We start from the raw sequence: 17,392 nt of genomic DNA on the forward strand, positions 1-17,392 counted from the left end.
CTAGAAATTCTCATTTCGTTGTGGAGTGTAATTCAAAGCCAATGGCTAACATAAAAGAAAAGGGATGGTAGGAATGAACAAAAAAATATTGCTGGCAAGATGAAATGGAGGGAGTTCACCGCATCAGAGATTATGATCGGTATTAAAGGATCCAATAAACACACGTCTTATTGTTTGATACTGTGATTAAATTATAAATTTGTTATTTTGTGCTTGAAAGGATACTATTGCACATTGCTAATGCACTGTAAAGGGGAAATGGGCGAACAGCTGCAAGATAAAGCACTCACAGGCAGCAAATTAAATTTCAAATGAACATGCTGGATTTGTAAACAAAATTGGAGCCAATTACATCATTTCTATTCTTTTGCCAGTAATATAATTATATTTTGCATCTACCCTGTATAGAATTCAATTTTTCTAAGCTACTACTTTGTAAATCAATATTTTCAGCAATCTTTTCTTCCTGCTGACAGCTCTCAGGTCTGTCTGTCTGTTTATGTTTAGTAATACAAACTGTAAACAACAGCACAAGGAAAAAAAAATTATATCAACAAGGACTGAAATGTGAGCCAGTTCCCAAATAAAATGTTGTGCACATAAATAGAATACAATTTTCACCCGAAGGAGTGGATTCCAATGAAGGCTCACATTTTATTGGTTACTGTCTAAATTGGGCAGATTGCTCAGTCCCTGAGGGCATTAATAATCAAACAGATAAGGGGCAACTTTAACAGGGGAGGTGGGTTAGAGTACGTACAGAGTGTTAAGCCTGCTCAAAGGGATCATGAACCGGGGTCCCAACATCATCATGTCCACTTCCAGTTTTCACATTGGTGGGTCTGCAAGCAAGCGGGAAACCTCATGAATCTGCTGGAAAACTAAAATAGCGTTTTATAGAAGTAATCAGTTGCTGTTTTAAACAACATTCTGGCTTTATTAACATTTTTAGCAGTCAGAGCACCCATACACTAAGCTGTCAGCATCTTGCCAAGGTCAACCCCCTGAATACACAGGGAGTGAGTACTTCTTCAGTAAAACTGACAGACTGGGAAGGCTTTGAATAGTGACACTGACGGGCTGAAGCCATGGCCAGGTGAATGCATTCTCAAAATGTCCTTGCACTTCTTAATAGGTAATCACCAAGAAGTCAGTCTTGCGCTTCACTCATATGAGCTAGATATCCTTGTTGGCCGTCTTCACCACGGCATGGAGAAAAGGTAGAGAGCTATAAGAAGTTTATTGTGTGGAGAGGAGAGAAGGATAACATCATAGAGGGTTCCTTGAGTAGCACAAATGGACTTGGGAGTCCTTGGGCGGGATTCTGCGGGAATCAGCACGGCGGGCAACTCCGGCGTGAAGGAGTGGCATGAACCACTCCGGCGTTGGGCCGCCCCGAAGGTGCAGAATCCTCCACACCTTCAGGGGCTAGGCCGGCGGCGGAGTGGTTTGCGCCATGCCGGCTGGTGGGGAAGGGGCTTGGCGCCACGCCAACCAGCGCGAAGGGCCTCCGCCGGCTGGCGCGAGTTGGCACATGTGCGGGAGCGATCGCAGCGCATGCGCAGGGGGGTACAACTCCGCGTCGGCCATCGCGGACTTTTAAACCAGCCGATGCGGAGGGCCGTCCGATCGCGGGCCAGGCCACCGTGGGGGAACCTCCCGGGGCCAGATCCCTCCGCGCCCCCCCGACGACCCCGGAGGCTGCCAGTGCAACCAGGTCCTGCCGGTAAGTATCTGTTGTAATTTACGCCGGCGGGACCGGCCTAAAACGGGCAGCATGGTAGCATTGTGGATAGCATAATTGCTTCACAGCTCCAGGGTCCCAGGTTCGATTCCGGCTTGGGTCACTGTCTGTGCGGAGTCTGCACGTTCTCCCCGTGTGTGCGTGGGTTTCCTCCGGGTGCTCCGGTTTCCTCCCACAGTCCAAAGATGTGCAGGTTAGGCAGAATTGCCATGCTAAATTGCCCTTAGTGTCCAAATTTGCCCTCAGTGTTGGGTGGGGTTACTGGGTTATGGGGATAGGGTGAAGGTGTGGTCTTGGGTAGGGTGCTCTTTCCAAGAGCCGGAGCAGACTCGATGGTCCGAATGGCCTCCTTCTGCACTGTAAGTTCTATGTAAAACCGACCAGTGGGGCGCGATTCCCGCCCCCGCCAAATCCCCGGCGTCGGATAATTCGGCAGCCAGCGGGGGCGGGATTCACGCCGCCCCCTGGCGATTCTCCGACCCGGCGGGGGGTCGGAGAATCCCGCCCCTTGTTCACGATTCTCTTCAGGTTAACGTGCAGGTTCAGTCGGCAGTTAGGAAGGCAAATAAAATGTTAGCATTCATTTCAAGAGGGCTAGAATACAAGAGCAAGGATCTACATCTGAGGCTATATAAGCCTCTGATCAGACCCCATTTTGAGCATTGTGAGCAGTTTTGGGTCCTGTATTTAAGGAAGGATGTGCTGGCCTTGGAAAGGGTTGTGGTAAACCACTTTTGCACCTGTATTAGGTGATATAAGGTAGGACCTGTACTATAGGTTTGCCGGTAGTCCCTGCCTGCTGGCTTCGCCCAGTAGGCGGAGTATAAATATGCGTGTCCTCCATTCAGCAGCCATTTCGCCAGCTGCTGTGGGAGGCCACACATCTTAGAGCAATAAAGCCTCAGTTGTATCCAACTCTAGTCTTTGTTCAATTTATTGCTCGACGATTTTCTAAAAGATGGACCTCTGAATCAAACCAGATCGCCTGCAGCTGGATCCGCAATCAAGCAAAGCCAAAAAGGACTTTAATCACTGGCTAGATTGCTTCGAGGCGTACATCAACTCAGCAACCACCCCTGTTCCGGAGGCTCAGAAGATACAGATCCTGTACTCAAGGTTGAGCTCCAACATGTTTCCGCTGATCCAGGACGCCCCGAACTACGCCGACGTCATGGCGCTTCTCAAAGAAAATTACGCACAGAAAACGATAAAATCTTGCGTTGGAGGCTCCAGCTCTCTACCTATAATTACGAGATTATGTATCGCCCCGGCAAACTCAACGAGCCCCCAGAGGCGCTAACCCGAGGTACATGTGCCAGCGCACAAGTAGACCGACTCTGGGCCCTGCACGACAGCCTTTGTCACCCGGGAGTCACACGGTTGTACCATTTCATAAAGGCTCGCAACCTGCCCTACTCCGTCGAGGAAGTACGGACAATCACCAGGGACTGCCAGGTCTGTGCGGAGTGCAAGCCGCACTTCTACCGGCCGGACCGTGCGCGCCTGGTGAAGGCCTCCCGCCCCTTTGAACGCCTCAGCGTGGATTTCAAAGGGCCCCTCCGCTCCACCGACCGAAACATGTATATTCTCAGTGTGGTCGATGAGTACTCCAGGTTCCCCTTCGCCATCCCATGCCCCGACATGATGTCTGCCACCGTCATCAAAGCCCTAAACACTATCTTCGCTCTGTTCCCCGCCTACATCCACAGTGACAGGGGATCCTCATTCATGAGCGATGAGCTGCGTCAGTTCCTGCTCAGCAGGGGTATCGCCTCCAGCAGGACGACCAGCTATAACCCCCGGGGAAATGGGCAGGTAGAGAGGGAGAACAGGATGACGTGGAGGGCCGTCCAACTGGCCTTAGGGCCAGGAACCTCCCAGCCTTTCGCTGGCAGGAGGTCTTCCCTCATGCACTCCACTCCATTCGGTTACTACTGTGCACCGCTACGAACAACACACCCCAAGAACGTCTTTTTGCCTTCCCCTGGAAGTCCACATCTGGGGTGTCGCTCCCGACTTGGCTCGCAGCTCCAGGACCAGTCCTGCTCTGTAGGCGCGTCCGCCTCCACAAGGCGGACCCGTTGGTGGAAAGGGTGCAATTGCTCCAGGCCAACCCCCAGTATGCCTACATGGCTTACCCCGACGGCCGCCAAGATATGGTCTCCCTCAGGGACCTAGCACCAGCAGGTTCCACACACACACACCTCTCCGGCCCGGCGCCACCCTCCCCTCCCCCGGCGCTCCCAGCATTAACTCCACCAGGACCATCTGTCCTTCCCCTGCCCACGCCCGAGGATGAAGAGGATTTCGGCACGCTCCCAGAGTCACCGAACACCAGGCCAGCATCGACATCGCCGCCACCACTACGTCGCTCCCAGCGGAACATCAAGGCACCAGACCGGTTAAATCTCTAACTGGCACCAGACTTCAAAAGACATTTTTTTTCTGATTGAATACTGTAAATATAAATTCATTGCTGTATATAGTTCTCCTCCACCCCCGTCGGACTCAATTTTAACAAGGGGTGAATGTGGTAAACCACTGTTGCACCTGTATTAGGTGAGGTAAGGTAGGTCCTGTACTACAGGTTCGCCGGTAGTCCCTGCCTGCTGGCTCTGCCCAGTGGGCGGAGTATAAATATGCGTGTCCTCCATTCAGCAGCCATTTTGCCAGCTGCTGTGGGAGGCCACACATCTTAGAGCAATAAAGCCTCAGTTGTATCCAACTCTAGTCTTTGTTCAATTGATCGTGCCTGAAGGGTCCAGAGGAGGTTCATAAGAATGATCCCTGGAATGACGAGCTTGTCGTATGTGGAACGTTTGAGGACTCTGGGTCTGTACTTGTTGGAGTTTAAAAGAATAAGGGGGGATCTTATTGAAACTGACAGGATACTGCGAGGCCAGGATAGAGCGGACGTGGAGAAGCTGACTTGTAGGATAAACTAGAACCAGAGGGCATAATCTCAGACTAAAGGATGATCTTTTAAAACAGAGATGAGGTGGAATTTCTTCAGCCAGAGGGTGGTGAATCTGTGGAACTCTTTGCCACAGAAGGCTGTGGAGGCCAAATCACTGAGTGTCTTTAAGACAGAGATACATAGGTTCTTGATCAATAAGGGGATCAGGAGTTATGGGGAGAAGGCAAGAGAATAGGGATGAGAAAAATATCAGCCATGATTGAATGGCGGAGCAGACTCGATGGACTGAGTGGCCTAATGTCTTATGGTCTTCTGGTCTATGTGCCAGAATGCATTAGGATGAGGGTGACTGTAAGTGTTGGCTGCTCAGGTGGGGATATAAGGAGGTGCCTGGGGAGGTGCGTGGGCCTAGATAGGGTGCTCTTTCGGAGGTTCGGTGCAGACCTGATAGGCCGAATGGCCTCCATCTGCACTGTAGGGATTCTAATATTCTGCGATTTGTGAGCCTGGCTTCTTCCTTGCAGATCAATGCTGCGTCCTTCTAATTAGACAGATTCAGCACATCATACTGCCCATCCTCTCCGATTGGCATGGAAACCCAGAAACAGGATACTATTCCATTAGGTAAAGAGCTCTGGCAAAGCTTGCTCCAGCAGTAGTCAGTTCCTGACCCGAATTCCATTCTTTTGGCACTGACTAAGCCTTGAAAATTCTGCCCATAGTGTGGAACTGGAATTATGTTCAGGTCAGATTGTATAGAGGTGATATGTCCCCTTCCTTGAGAATATTAGTGAACCAGTGGGTATTTACAACAGTCTGCCAATTCCACTGTCATTTTTCTTCTGCTTGCCCACAAAACTCCAGCCATAAATAAGTCTTTCTCACTGTGAGCTCCCTTTATAAAGGAATAGGTCACCTGTAACTAGTGGCTGAGTTCACCACTGTGGCTACCACCAACCCCCACAACAAGAAACCACTCGCTGTCTACCTGATGCAGGCACACCCACAATGCTATTAGGAAGGGAGTTCCAGGAGTTTGATCCAACGACAGTGAAGGAACAGAGATATAGTTCCAAGTCAGGATGTAGTATGGTTTGGATTGGAATTTGCAGGTAATGTTCCCATGTGTCTGCTGTCTTTGTTCTTCTAGGTGGGAGAGGTTTCAGATTTGGAAAGTGCTGTCAGAGGAGCCTTGGTGAGATCCTGCAGTCCATCGTGTACATGGTACAGTGTTACTTGCCACTTACCAGCCCAAGCTTGAATGTTGTCCAGCTCTTTCCCTGGTTATCCTCTTCCCCTTGATATACCCATGGAATATCTTGGGATTATCCCTAATCTTACCTGCCAGAGCAAAGAGTGGGCAAGAAAAAGCACTGGCTGGAAAGATTAGGGAAAATCCCATGATATTCCGTGGGTATAACAAGGGGAAGAGGATAACCAGGGAAAGAGTAGGACCCACTGGGGACCGAGGGGGTAATCTGTACATAGAGCTGAATGACAATGGGAGCGTGTTAAACATATACTTCACATCTGTCTTCACTTTGGATAAGGAGGATGTCGGTGCAGAATTCAGACAGAGAGACTGTGAGGTTCTTGAGCAGTTTGACATAGGGAGTGAGGAGGTACTGGAGATTTTGGCAGGCTTAAAAGTGGACAAATCCCCAGATCCAAATCAGTTATATCCTGGCTGCTGTGGGAGGAAATTATAGAGTCTCTGACTCAAATTTTTAATTCCTCTCTGGCCACAGGGGAGGTACTGGAGGATTGGAGGTCAGCTAATGTGGCTCCACTTCTCAAGAAGAGTGGTAGAGATAAACCTGGGAATTACAGACCAGTGAGTATCACATCTGTAGTGGGGAAACTATTGGAGAAAATTCTGAAGGACAGAATCAATCTCGACTTGGAGAGGCAAGGTTTGATCACGGACAATCAGCATGGCTTTATCAGAGCGAGATCATACCTAACAAATCCGATTGAATTTTTTGAGGTGACCAGGTTTGTAGATGAGGGTATTCTAGTTGCTGTGGTTTATATGGATTTCAGCAAAGCCTTTGACAAGGTACCACATGGGAGACTGACAAAGAAGAGAAAAGTATATGGGATCCAGGATAACATGGCAAGTTGATTCCAAAATTAGCTTAGTTATAGGAGACATAGGGTGGTGGTAGAATGCTGCTTTAGTAACTGGAGACCAGTGTCCAGTGACGCACCAGAGGGATCAGTGCTGGGTCCTTTATTGTTTGTGATATATATAAACAATATAGAAGAAAACATGGTGGTGTGGGGTGATAAGTACTTTTGCAGATGACATGAAGATTGGTCGGATGGTTGACAGTGAAGAAGAAGATCTTAGGTTACAGGAGGATATAGACGAATTGGTCAGATGGGTAGATCAGTGGCAGATGGAATTTAATCCTGAAAAGTGTGAGGTGATGCACTTTGGAAGGAGTAACATGACAAGGGACTTCGCTAGGACATTAGGAAGCTCAGAGGAACAGAGGGATCTTGGGGCGCTTGTCCACTGATCCCTGAAGGCAGCAGGGCAGGTGAATAGGGGAGTTAAGAAATCATATGAACCGGGATTCTCCCTTCCGGAGACTAAATCCCCACACCGGAGGGAAAACCGGCGCAAACGACTCCGGCGCCAACGGGCCCCCAAGGTGAGGAATTCTTACCTGTCTCGGGTTAGGTGAACGGCAGAGGGTTTGGCGCCGCACCAGCCGGTGCTGAAGGGACGGCGCAAGTTGGCGCATGAGTGGAATGGCCGTTGTGATCTCGCGCATGCGCAGAACCGCCGGTGTGATTCTGCGCATGCGCAGACCGGCCAGCGTATTTTGACGCATGCGCGGGGAGTTCTCTTCTCCGCGATGGCCATGGCGGAGCCCTACCAGGGCCGGCGCGGAAGGAAGAAATGCCCCCATGGAACAGGCCTGCCCGCAGATCGATGGGCCCCGATCGCGGGTCAGGCCCCCGCAGCCATGGCGGAGCTCGACCGGGGCCGGCGCGGAAGGAAGAAGTGCCCCCACGGAACAGGCCCACCTGCAGATCGGTGGGCCCCGATCGCGGGCCAGGCCCCCTTGGAGGCCCCCCCGGGGTCGGATCCCCCCCCCCCCTCCGAGGACCGCCCCCGCCGACTTACCTGCCAGGTCCCGCCGTGTGGAACCATGCGTAACCCACGCTGGCGGGACTGGGCAAAAACGGACGGCCGCTCGGCCCAATGGGGTCTGGAGAATTGCTGGGGCGGGCTGGTGCCAACGGCCCCCGACTGGCGTGGCGTGAATCTGCGCCGGCCCACAAAACGGCGCCGAAGAATATGGCAGCCGGCGTCAGGGCGGCAGTGCGGGATTCACGCCGCCCCCCCGGGGATTCTCCGACCCGGCGGGGGTCGGATAATCCCGCCCGTGGCCTTTATCAGTCTTGACATTAATTTTAAGAGCAGGGAGATTATGTTGGAACTGTACAGGGCTTTGGTTCGGCCACAATTGGAGTACAGTGTTCAGTTCTGGTCACCGCACTATAGGAAGGGTGTGATTGCATTAGAGAGAGTGCAGAAGAGATTCACCAGGATGTTGCCTGGGGTGGCGCATTTTAGCTATGAAGTGAGGCTGGGTAAACATGGGTCGTTTTCTTTGGAGCAGAGAAGGCTGAGGGGGGACCTGATTGAGGTGTGAAAGTTTATGAGGTGCATGGAGAGGGTGGATAGAAAGGAGCTGTTGCCCTTAGTTGAAGAGTCAATACCAACTGGGCACAATTTTAAGGTGAAAGGCAGAGGGCGGGATTCTCCGTTGGCTGACGTCAAAATCGGGAGGCGCGTTTGGGCGGAGAATCGGTTCCGATGCCAAAATCACTGCTGGTGCCGATTTGAAGCCAAATCGCAATTCTCCGACACCTCAACAGCGGCGTCAATGCGTTCCAGAACGCATGTACAGTAAACACTATTTGCATATCATTAGAGGGCCTGACCTGCTATTCACTGGAGACTCCGTGATTCCCTGCTTCTGATGGGCCGAGTTCCCGACAGCGTGGTTCATTTGTGCTTTTAAAAATCGGGACACCGGCATTGTGGCTGCTGAAGGAGACTGGGGACGGAAAGTGTCCAACACCGCCATGGTGTGCTGACAGTTATGCCGCTGACCGGGGGGCTTCTGCCAGGTGCGGGGAGTAGCGGGGGACCAGGAGGTGGGCTGTGGGGTCGGGGTGAACGGCAGCCGTGTAGCTGTGCACGCACCGACAGTTCACTGTGAACTTAGGGCCACCGGTCATATAGGTCCCCCCCAGACAACTCCCCCAGGTGCCCTGTGGCCCCAGTCGACCCATCAGCTGTATGCACACGTTCCAGCGCAACCAGTGCCATCTTGTTGGCTGGGATGAGTGTGTGTATGGAGTGTAATGTTAATGTGCGGCTGCAGCTTGTCAGCCTCCAGAGTGTCAATCACGGACCTGGCGAATCCCGCATAGTTTCTCATTAGAATCGATTGTGTTCCATGTGGTGACGGTGCTCGCCCTTCCACAGTTGCTGAATCTTGGCGTCAAATTTGCTGTTATGAAAGTCCACAAATCCTGCCCCGGCGTCGCCACTTAGGGTGGGATTCTGCGGTCTCCGATGCCGAAATTGTGTTCGCCGATCGGCTGGAGAATCCCTGTTTGCGCCAAAATCGGGGGCGCAGCCGCTTTTGTGATGCTCCACCCACTCGAAAACATGCCGCACACCGTCGGGATGGCCTCAGGACGTCACCTGAGGCCCTCCCCCGATGCTCCGCCCCCGATGGGCCGAGTTCGCCACGGCGTGGAACACATACCCTAATTATTTTCATGAACCCGGTGTGGCGGCTGTGGACTCAGCCCAGTGCTGCCACCACGGGCAGGGGGGACTTTGGCAGGGGCTGGGGGCACTAGTGGGAGGTGGTCCGGGGGTGGCGAGCCTGGTCAAAAGGGAGCAGTTTTTGGCAGACCGGGTCCGCACGCGGTCGACGCCATGTTGCACGGCGCGGCTGCTGCAGGCCGTGCGCAGGCGCGGCCACGGACCCGGCAATTCTCTGGCCGTATCCGCAGGTACAGCCGGGGGCTTTACGCTAATGCCTGTGAGCCCCCCACCAGACGGACGATCGGTGCAAGCTTTTGCGCCGTTTTTTCAGGCGTAAAACGTCACTGTTCCCATGCCGGCGTCAGCACTTGGTCTTCAAATCGGAGAATCCAGCCCAGGAGGTTTAGAGGGGATTTGAAGAAAGATCTTTTCATCCAGAGGGTGGTGGGAATCTGGAATGCACTATTGGGAGGTTAGTAGAGGCGGGAGATCTCACAACCTTCAAAAGGTACTTGGATGCACACTTGAGATGTCATGAAATTCAATGCTATGGACCAAGTGGTGGGAAGCGGGATTCGTGTACATTCAGAGTAGTTTTTGTCAGTTAGGCTTGATGGGCCGAAGGGCCTCTTCTGTATTGTATTCTGAAACCTAGTCCATGTGTGACAAAAAGCACTGCTGGAGCGTGATCTGTTCAATTACTTCTTGGTTTGCGAAAGATTATGTTTTAGAACTTAAATGTTGGTAGGAACAGCACGCAAAGCAACCGTATCACCTTGACTGACATATTCTACTTGACAGTAAAACAGCATTAAATTAACGACATTTATCTACTTCTTTGAGTTTATTTGCAATGACGTCTGTCATAGGGCTGTGATAAATTAAATTAACAAACTCAAAAAAAGAAATAAAAGCTACACTTACACAGCGTAGAACAATAGTAAGTGCAACTAAAGTAATTTGTGCTGAGATGCATGCTGCCATTTGTCAAGAACTATATGCCACATAAAAGAAGTATCAGCTTTCCCCCATTTTTTATTTACAGGGTCTCTCCAGCATCATTCAGACAGGGTACATTACAGAAACAAGTAACAGCTCTGGCCTCTCGGCAAAGGAGATTCCTAAATCTGCTACAGAAACGGAGAGCATTAGATCAGAAGTTGCAAGAATACAAATTAAAATTGAAACAAACGCAGAAAGATAATTCAGCAAACCCGACTAAAAGTTTGACTTGTACGATTGAGAGCTGCACGAGGACAGACACCCGTTCTAATGAAGCACAGGTTTTGAGTCAGAGTGAGGAACCGAGTGCTAGTTCTGTCAGTGCGACCTCCAGAGAAGCAGGAATAACCTGTCCATCTGCCGAAGCAGAATGCATGCAAAAGCATCGTTTGGACAAGATGGGCTTTGTTGCTATTCAGGATACAAATAGACAGGGTGCTCTTCAGGAAAATACAGCCAGGTATAGCAATGAAAGAGCTGCTCCCATTTGCGTCCTTGACACAAGCAGTGACAGCAGTATATGTGCAGCAAGTCCTTCTAAATCTGTCTCAAGCAAAGGAGAAGCAAATGCTTTGCAGTCACATTCTCTAGATACGTCGCACATTCAGAGGGAAACATTAAACGCAAGCCAGGCTGACAATGGAGATTCAACAGCATGCAGTAACTCTGGCCAGAATGATCTTTTGAGTACCACACAGTCAACCCATAATCCAGAAAATAACTTAGAAATTACTGATGATTGTACAGTGTTGAACACCAGTGTTGAAAAATCCAATGCTATTCACAAGGAAGTCATCAACACAAATCCAATTGAAACCAGCCGTAACAGTCAAAATAGTCGATTAACATCAGCTGCTACACGACCTACAATAACATTGCTGCCAAAGAATACAATGGAGAAATTTCTTGTTCAACCCCAAACATTTCAACAGAAGTCTAGCCATCAGCTCATTGCCTTGCCAAGTACATCGCAGTGGGGTGGGAATCGACAACAGACTTTACAGTTTAACACTGTAGGATCGAGTGGCATATGCCAGGCTAGGTTAAATGCTGTTCATCCAAACAATCAGTGCACAATGCAGGTAAATGCCACTCAGGTTACCAGGAACAGTGAAGATAACAGCCTGGTGGGTGTGTCTACTCCATCTGGGAGGCAGCATGATGCAGAATCTCTACCAGAGGATAAAGGAAGTGGACAGAGAAAACTGCTACACTTAATAGATCTAATCAATCACAGATTAATTCAACCAGGAAAAGATGTTCTGCAAGTCAAACTGCAGGTATGTCATTAAAGCAAAACAATTTTGTGGTAGAAAGTGTTTTTGGTGCAAAATGATCCTTTCACGTATAGTTTGCAAATAAACTGATGATTCCCCTGCTGGATAGGATATTCCAAAAGTGGAAATATGGAACTGTTGTCCCCAAAAGCTTGATAGATCCTTGTTAGGTAAAGGTCATGTTGGAGTTGTATAGAACTTCGCTGAGGCTACAAAGTACTGTATGCCGTTCTGGTCGCCACATTATAGGAAGGATGTGACTGCACTGGAGGGGGTGCAGAGGAGATTCACCAGGATGTTGCTTGGGATGGGATATTTAAGTTATGAAGAGAGGTTGGATGGGCTTGGCTTGTTTTCATTGGAGCAGAGATGACTGAGGGGCGATCAGATCAAGGTTTACAAGACAATGAGGGGCATGGACAGAGTGGAGAGGGAGCAGCTGCTCCCCTTAGTTGAAGGCACAGTCATGAGGGGACACAAGTTCAGGGTGAGGGGCAGGAGGTTTAGGCGGGATGTGAGGGAAAACCTTTTTACACAGGGTGGTGACGGTCCTGAATTCACTGCCTGGGAGGGTGGGAGAGGTGGATTCCCTCACATTCTTTAAAAAGTATATGGATCATTTTATAGTAGAGTGCTTAGAAGATAATGGCAGGACAGAGTCCTCATGGATTTATGAAGGAGAAATCATGCTTGACAAATCTACTGGAATTCTTCGAGGATGTAACTAGTAGAGTTGACAAGGGGGAGCCAGTGGATGTGATATATTTGGACTTTCGGAAGGCTTTTGACAAAGTCCCGCATGTGTAAAATTAAAGCACATGGGATTAGTGGTAATGTATTCAGATGGAGAGAATACTGGTTGGCAGACAGGAAACAAAGAGTAGGAATTAACGGTTCTTTTTCAAATTGGCAGGCAATGACCAGTGAGGTACCGCAGGGTTCTATGCTCGGACCCAACTATTCACAATAAATATTAATGATTTAGATGAGGGAACAAAATGGCATATCTCTAAATTTGGAGATGACATCAAGTTGGGTGGGAAGGTGAGCTGTGAGGAGGATGCAGAGATCCTTCAGTGTTATTTGGACAAGTTGAATGAGTGGACAAATGAATGGCTAATGCAGTATAGTGAAGAAATGCGAGGTTTCTTCCACTTGGTAGCAGAAACGAGGCCTCTTAGCCTCCTTCTCTCCAAGGAAAATATTCATAATCTCTCCAATCTATCCTCATAACTGAAGTCCCTGGAACCATTCTGAGTCTAAGAAAGAATAGAAAATTATGGCCAGTGCCTCCTGAGTATCGCTTGGATGCAATTATCTGGTCCTGGTGTACTATCAACTTTTATGTACAGACAGCCTATCTAAGTTGGGCAGCATGGTAGTACAAGTGGATAGCACTGTGACTTCATAGCGCCAGGGTCCCAGGGACGATTCCCCGCTGGGTCACTGTCTGTGCGGAGTCTGCACATTCTCCCCGTGTCTGCGGGGTTTCCTCCGGGGGCTCCGGTTTCCTCCCACAGTCCAAAGATGTGCAGGTTAGGTGGATTGGACATGCTAAATTGCCCTTAGTGTCCAAAAAGGGTAGGGGGGGTTATTGGGTTACAGGGATAGGGTGGATGTTAGGGCTTGAGTGGATCGGTGCAGACTCGATGGGCCGAATGGCCTCCTTCTGCACTGTATGTTCTATGTTCTAATACCTTCTCTTTGTCAATTTTAAACCCTTCTTGTGTCTAAATTACCTCCTCTTTCACCATGGTCTGTGCAACTGCAACATCTTGTGAGGTAATGCCTTTTGGGTGAAGAAACATGGGAGACAATACAGGCTTAATGGTACAACTTTGAGGGGAGTACAGAAGCAGAGTGACCTCTGGGTTCAAGTGCATAATTCTCTGAAGGTGGCCAGGCAAGTTGAAACAGTTGTTAAGAAGGCTTATAGGATCCGTGGATTTATAAAGAGAGGCATAGATTAGAAAAGCAAGTGAGACGCTACACCTCTACAAATCATTGATCAGACCACCGTTAGGATATTGTGATCAGTTCTGGGCACCCTATTTAAGGAAGGATTTTAAAGCCCTAGAGAAAGTGCAAAGCAGATTTACTGGAATTATACCAGGAATGAGGAATTTTAGATACAAGGAAAGATTAGAGAAATTGGGCTTGTTCTCCTTAGTGCAGAGAAAATTAATAGGTGACCTTATTGAGGTGTTCAAAATTATGAACAATTTTGACAGGGTAAAGAAGGATATTTTGTTTCCATTAGTTGGTATGTCAGTGACTAGGGGGCAGCACGGTAGCACAGTGGCTAGCACAGTTGCTTCACAGCTCCAGCTTCAATTCCCGGCTGGGTCACTGTCTGTGTGGAGTCTGCAGGTTCTCCCCATGTCTGCGTGGGTTTCCTCCGGGTGCTCCGGTTTCCTCCCACAGTCCAAAGATGCATAGATAAGGTTGATTGGCTATGCTAAATTGCCCTTAGTGCCCAGAAAAGGCTTGGTGGGGTTCCAGGGATAGGGTGGAGGTGTGGGGATAGGGTGGGGGTATGGGCTTGGGTAGGGTGCTCTTTCCAAAGGCTGGTGCAGACTCGATGGTTCAAATGGCCTCCTTCTGCACTGTAAATTCTAGGATTCTATAATTTCAAGATAGTCAGCAAGACATAGAGGAGCAAAATGAGGAGAAACCTCTTTACTCAGAGAGTTGTTGGGATTTGGAATGCGCTGCCTGGGAGAGTGGTGCAGGCGGATTCCAGAGGAGGTTTCAAAAGAGAGAACAAAGAACAAGGAAAAGTACAGCACAGGAACAGGCCCTTCGGCCCTCCAAGCCTGTGCAGATTATGATGCTCGAACTAAGAAACAACCTTCTGCCCTTACTCACCCCGTATCACTCTATTTCAACCTTATTTATGTGCCCATCCAGATACCTCTTAAATGTTGCTAATGTATCTGCTTCCACCACATCTTCTGGCAGTGCGTTCCAGTCACTTATTCTTCTCTGGGTTATCCTTTATCGTTTTCAATTGGCAACCTAATCCTCATGATACAATGATCACTGTCCTCTAAGTGTTCCCCTACTGACACTTGATACACTTGGTCCACTTCATTCCTTAGAACCAGATCTTGCAGTGCCTCCTTTCTTACTCGACTGGAAACATGCTGCTGAAGAAAATTTTCCTGAACAGACTCTAGGAACGTTTGCCCATCTCTGCCCTTTACACTACTCCTATCCCAGCCGAAATTCAGATCATTAATGCCACCCACGATGACAACTGTATAATTCTTTCACCTCTCTAATTTCCTTGCAAAAAACGTCTTTCCTACTAATTGGTCACTGAGCAATGTTAATGCACCTTTTTTGTTCCTTAGCTCTAACCATATAGATTCTGTTCCTGGCTCTGGCAGGATTCTCTGTTGGCTGACGGCGAAATTGCGGAACGCGATTGGGTGGAGAATAGGTTCTGACGTCAAAATCACGGCTGGTGTCGATTTGATGCCAAATCGCAATTCTCCATCATCTTGACAGCGGCGCCAATGCGTTCTCCCAGAATGCATGTACAGTAGACACCATTTCCATGTCATTAGCGAGCCTGACCCGGTATTCTCTGGGACCTCAATGTTTCACCGCCTCCAATTGGCTGAGTTCATGACCGTGCGGTTCACTTGTGCTTTTAAAAATCATGAAACCGGCAATGAGGGAGAGAGAGAGGAGGTAGGACACAGAGATGAGTGACTGTGGACTGCTGGGCCGGACACTGACAAGGCTGGCTGGGATGGAGGGGCAGAGGGCCAAAGGGGGGCAGGGGTGGGGACGGGGGGGGGGGGGGGGGGGGACAGGCTGTGTGGCCGGGGTGATTACCCCCCCCAGTTGGGGCGATGTTCAGGCATGGACCGCAATTGCCGCAGCCTGCAAGGCAACTATCTTGCTGCGCGCCCCACTGACTACTCACTTTGGCCCTTGGTTCTGCAGGTTGACACCGGCCGTTTGGGTGCCCCCACCCTCCACCATAACCCCACCACCCACCCGGCTGCAACACGCCAGCAGCCAACCCAGGGCAACGGTCACAGTAGCCCCTGCGGGAGTGGAGCGTACCGCTTGGAAGGAAGCCAGCCGACAGTACCCCTGGCATCAGGAACTGCAGCAGGGCCAGAGGCTCCCACGGTGCCAGCCACCGACTGGGGTGCGGAGGTGGTGGGGTGACATCTGGGGGCAGAGCTCCCGGTGTCAACCAGGCCACCATGTAGCCCATTGGACCTGGTTGGGCATGGGGGTAGGCACCATGCTAACATGTCTGACTCTCACGCCTCGCAGACAATGGTTATTGGAATTCAGCCAACAATGGTGGCCTTCCTCCAAGTCGCCACAGCATTGGGGAATGGCCTGCGGCTGTATGAGCTGGAGTTGCTCGAGGAGCAGGAAGCTGCAGCAGCAGAGCCTTCCCCAGAGGAACAGGAGCAGCCGCCCAACAGACCGAAGAGGAAGAGGTGCCAAGGAGGCGCAGCATGAGGCCTCGTGTGAACCGGCACCGCCTGTCATTCGAGGACATAACGGACCGGGCATGCCGTTGAAGAATGCAGCTGAGCAGAGACAATGCAACATATCTGCCAGATCATGCCACACCTGGCACTGCGGGCATATGGGGGAGGACACCTGCTTCTGGTGGGCGTCAAGGTTACGGTCACCCTGAACCTCTATGCCTCGGGGTCTTTCCGGGCACCAAGTGGGTACCTGTCCGGGATCTCACAGACCTCGGTGCACCGGTGCATCTGTGCCATCACGGATGCCCTATATGCCCAGGCAGCTCAATACATCCATTTCAATTGTTATGGGCCAGAGTGTAGAGAATCCAAAAGTATATCATGGAGTTCACCTGACCCACAACTTTTACTAGATTGTGGTCTGGGGAGCACACGGCTCACTCTACAGGTGTGGTACAGCAGAAAATGGACCAGTGGTTTTTTAAAACAAAACGTTTATTCTATGAACTCAAGTTAACCTTTTTAAAACAAACAGTGAATATCTTAGCAACCAGTAAATCAAATACACCCCCCAAAGAATACAACACTAAGTAATCTGTAAGCCATCCTTTTAACATCCAAAAGACTTAACAGACCTCCAAACAGGAGCACATCGGGGTTTACATTCAAGACTGAAAACATTTATACTTCTTCTGAATTCACCAAATGATTCATAGACTCCTTCAACTGCACCTGGATGCTCGTCGACAACCCATCATGTAGTCTGGCTCTGCGACTGCATCTCCACAATCGATGGGAATGTCCATTCCAGAAGCCCGAAACCCGTCTAGACGGCAGCTAGTCCCTGGGGTTGACCTGCCCTCCGATTGTCCGCCCCCTCGGCAGTTCCTACCTCCACCTGCTGTATTGGAGCAGCTGTGTGGTGCGCAGCAGAGTGTCCCAGGAGCCTCTTCACTGAAGTGCCCAACCTAAGTGAGTGTCTCTGGGATGGTGGAGGGTGTTGGAAACACCTGTGATGGGAAAATCCGTGTCATCCTCAGACTCGAACTCCGGGGTATCCTGAGTCTCGGGCGGAGGTCTGCCGTCCGAGCTGCTATCCTCGTCGCATCTCAGCTCAGTGAGGGGCTCGGCTGTGGCACTGGCTGGGCATGGGGATGTCAGATGGACCTGCCCCAGCTCTGG

At 50.2% G+C, this 17,392-nt stretch overlaps 1 protein-coding gene across 1 annotated transcript in view; it reads left to right on the forward strand.

The window, feature by feature from the left end:
• Window positions 1–17,392, forward strand: part of LOC140430112 (uncharacterized) — a 122,681-nt gene that overhangs the window by 89,095 nt on the left and 16,194 nt on the right. The window contains exon 13 of the mRNA XM_072517629.1: window positions 10,511–11,747. Coding sequence (XP_072373730.1) covers window positions 10,511–11,747 — 1,237 coding nt within the window. The remainder of the gene's footprint in view (window positions 1–10,510; window positions 11,748–17,392) is intronic.

This window comes from Scyliorhinus torazame, chromosome 9, assembly GCF_047496885.1.
Source record: "Scyliorhinus torazame isolate Kashiwa2021f chromosome 9, sScyTor2.1, whole genome shotgun sequence".
NCBI classification, from domain to species: Eukaryota; Metazoa; Chordata; class Chondrichthyes; order Carcharhiniformes; family Scyliorhinidae; genus Scyliorhinus; species Scyliorhinus torazame.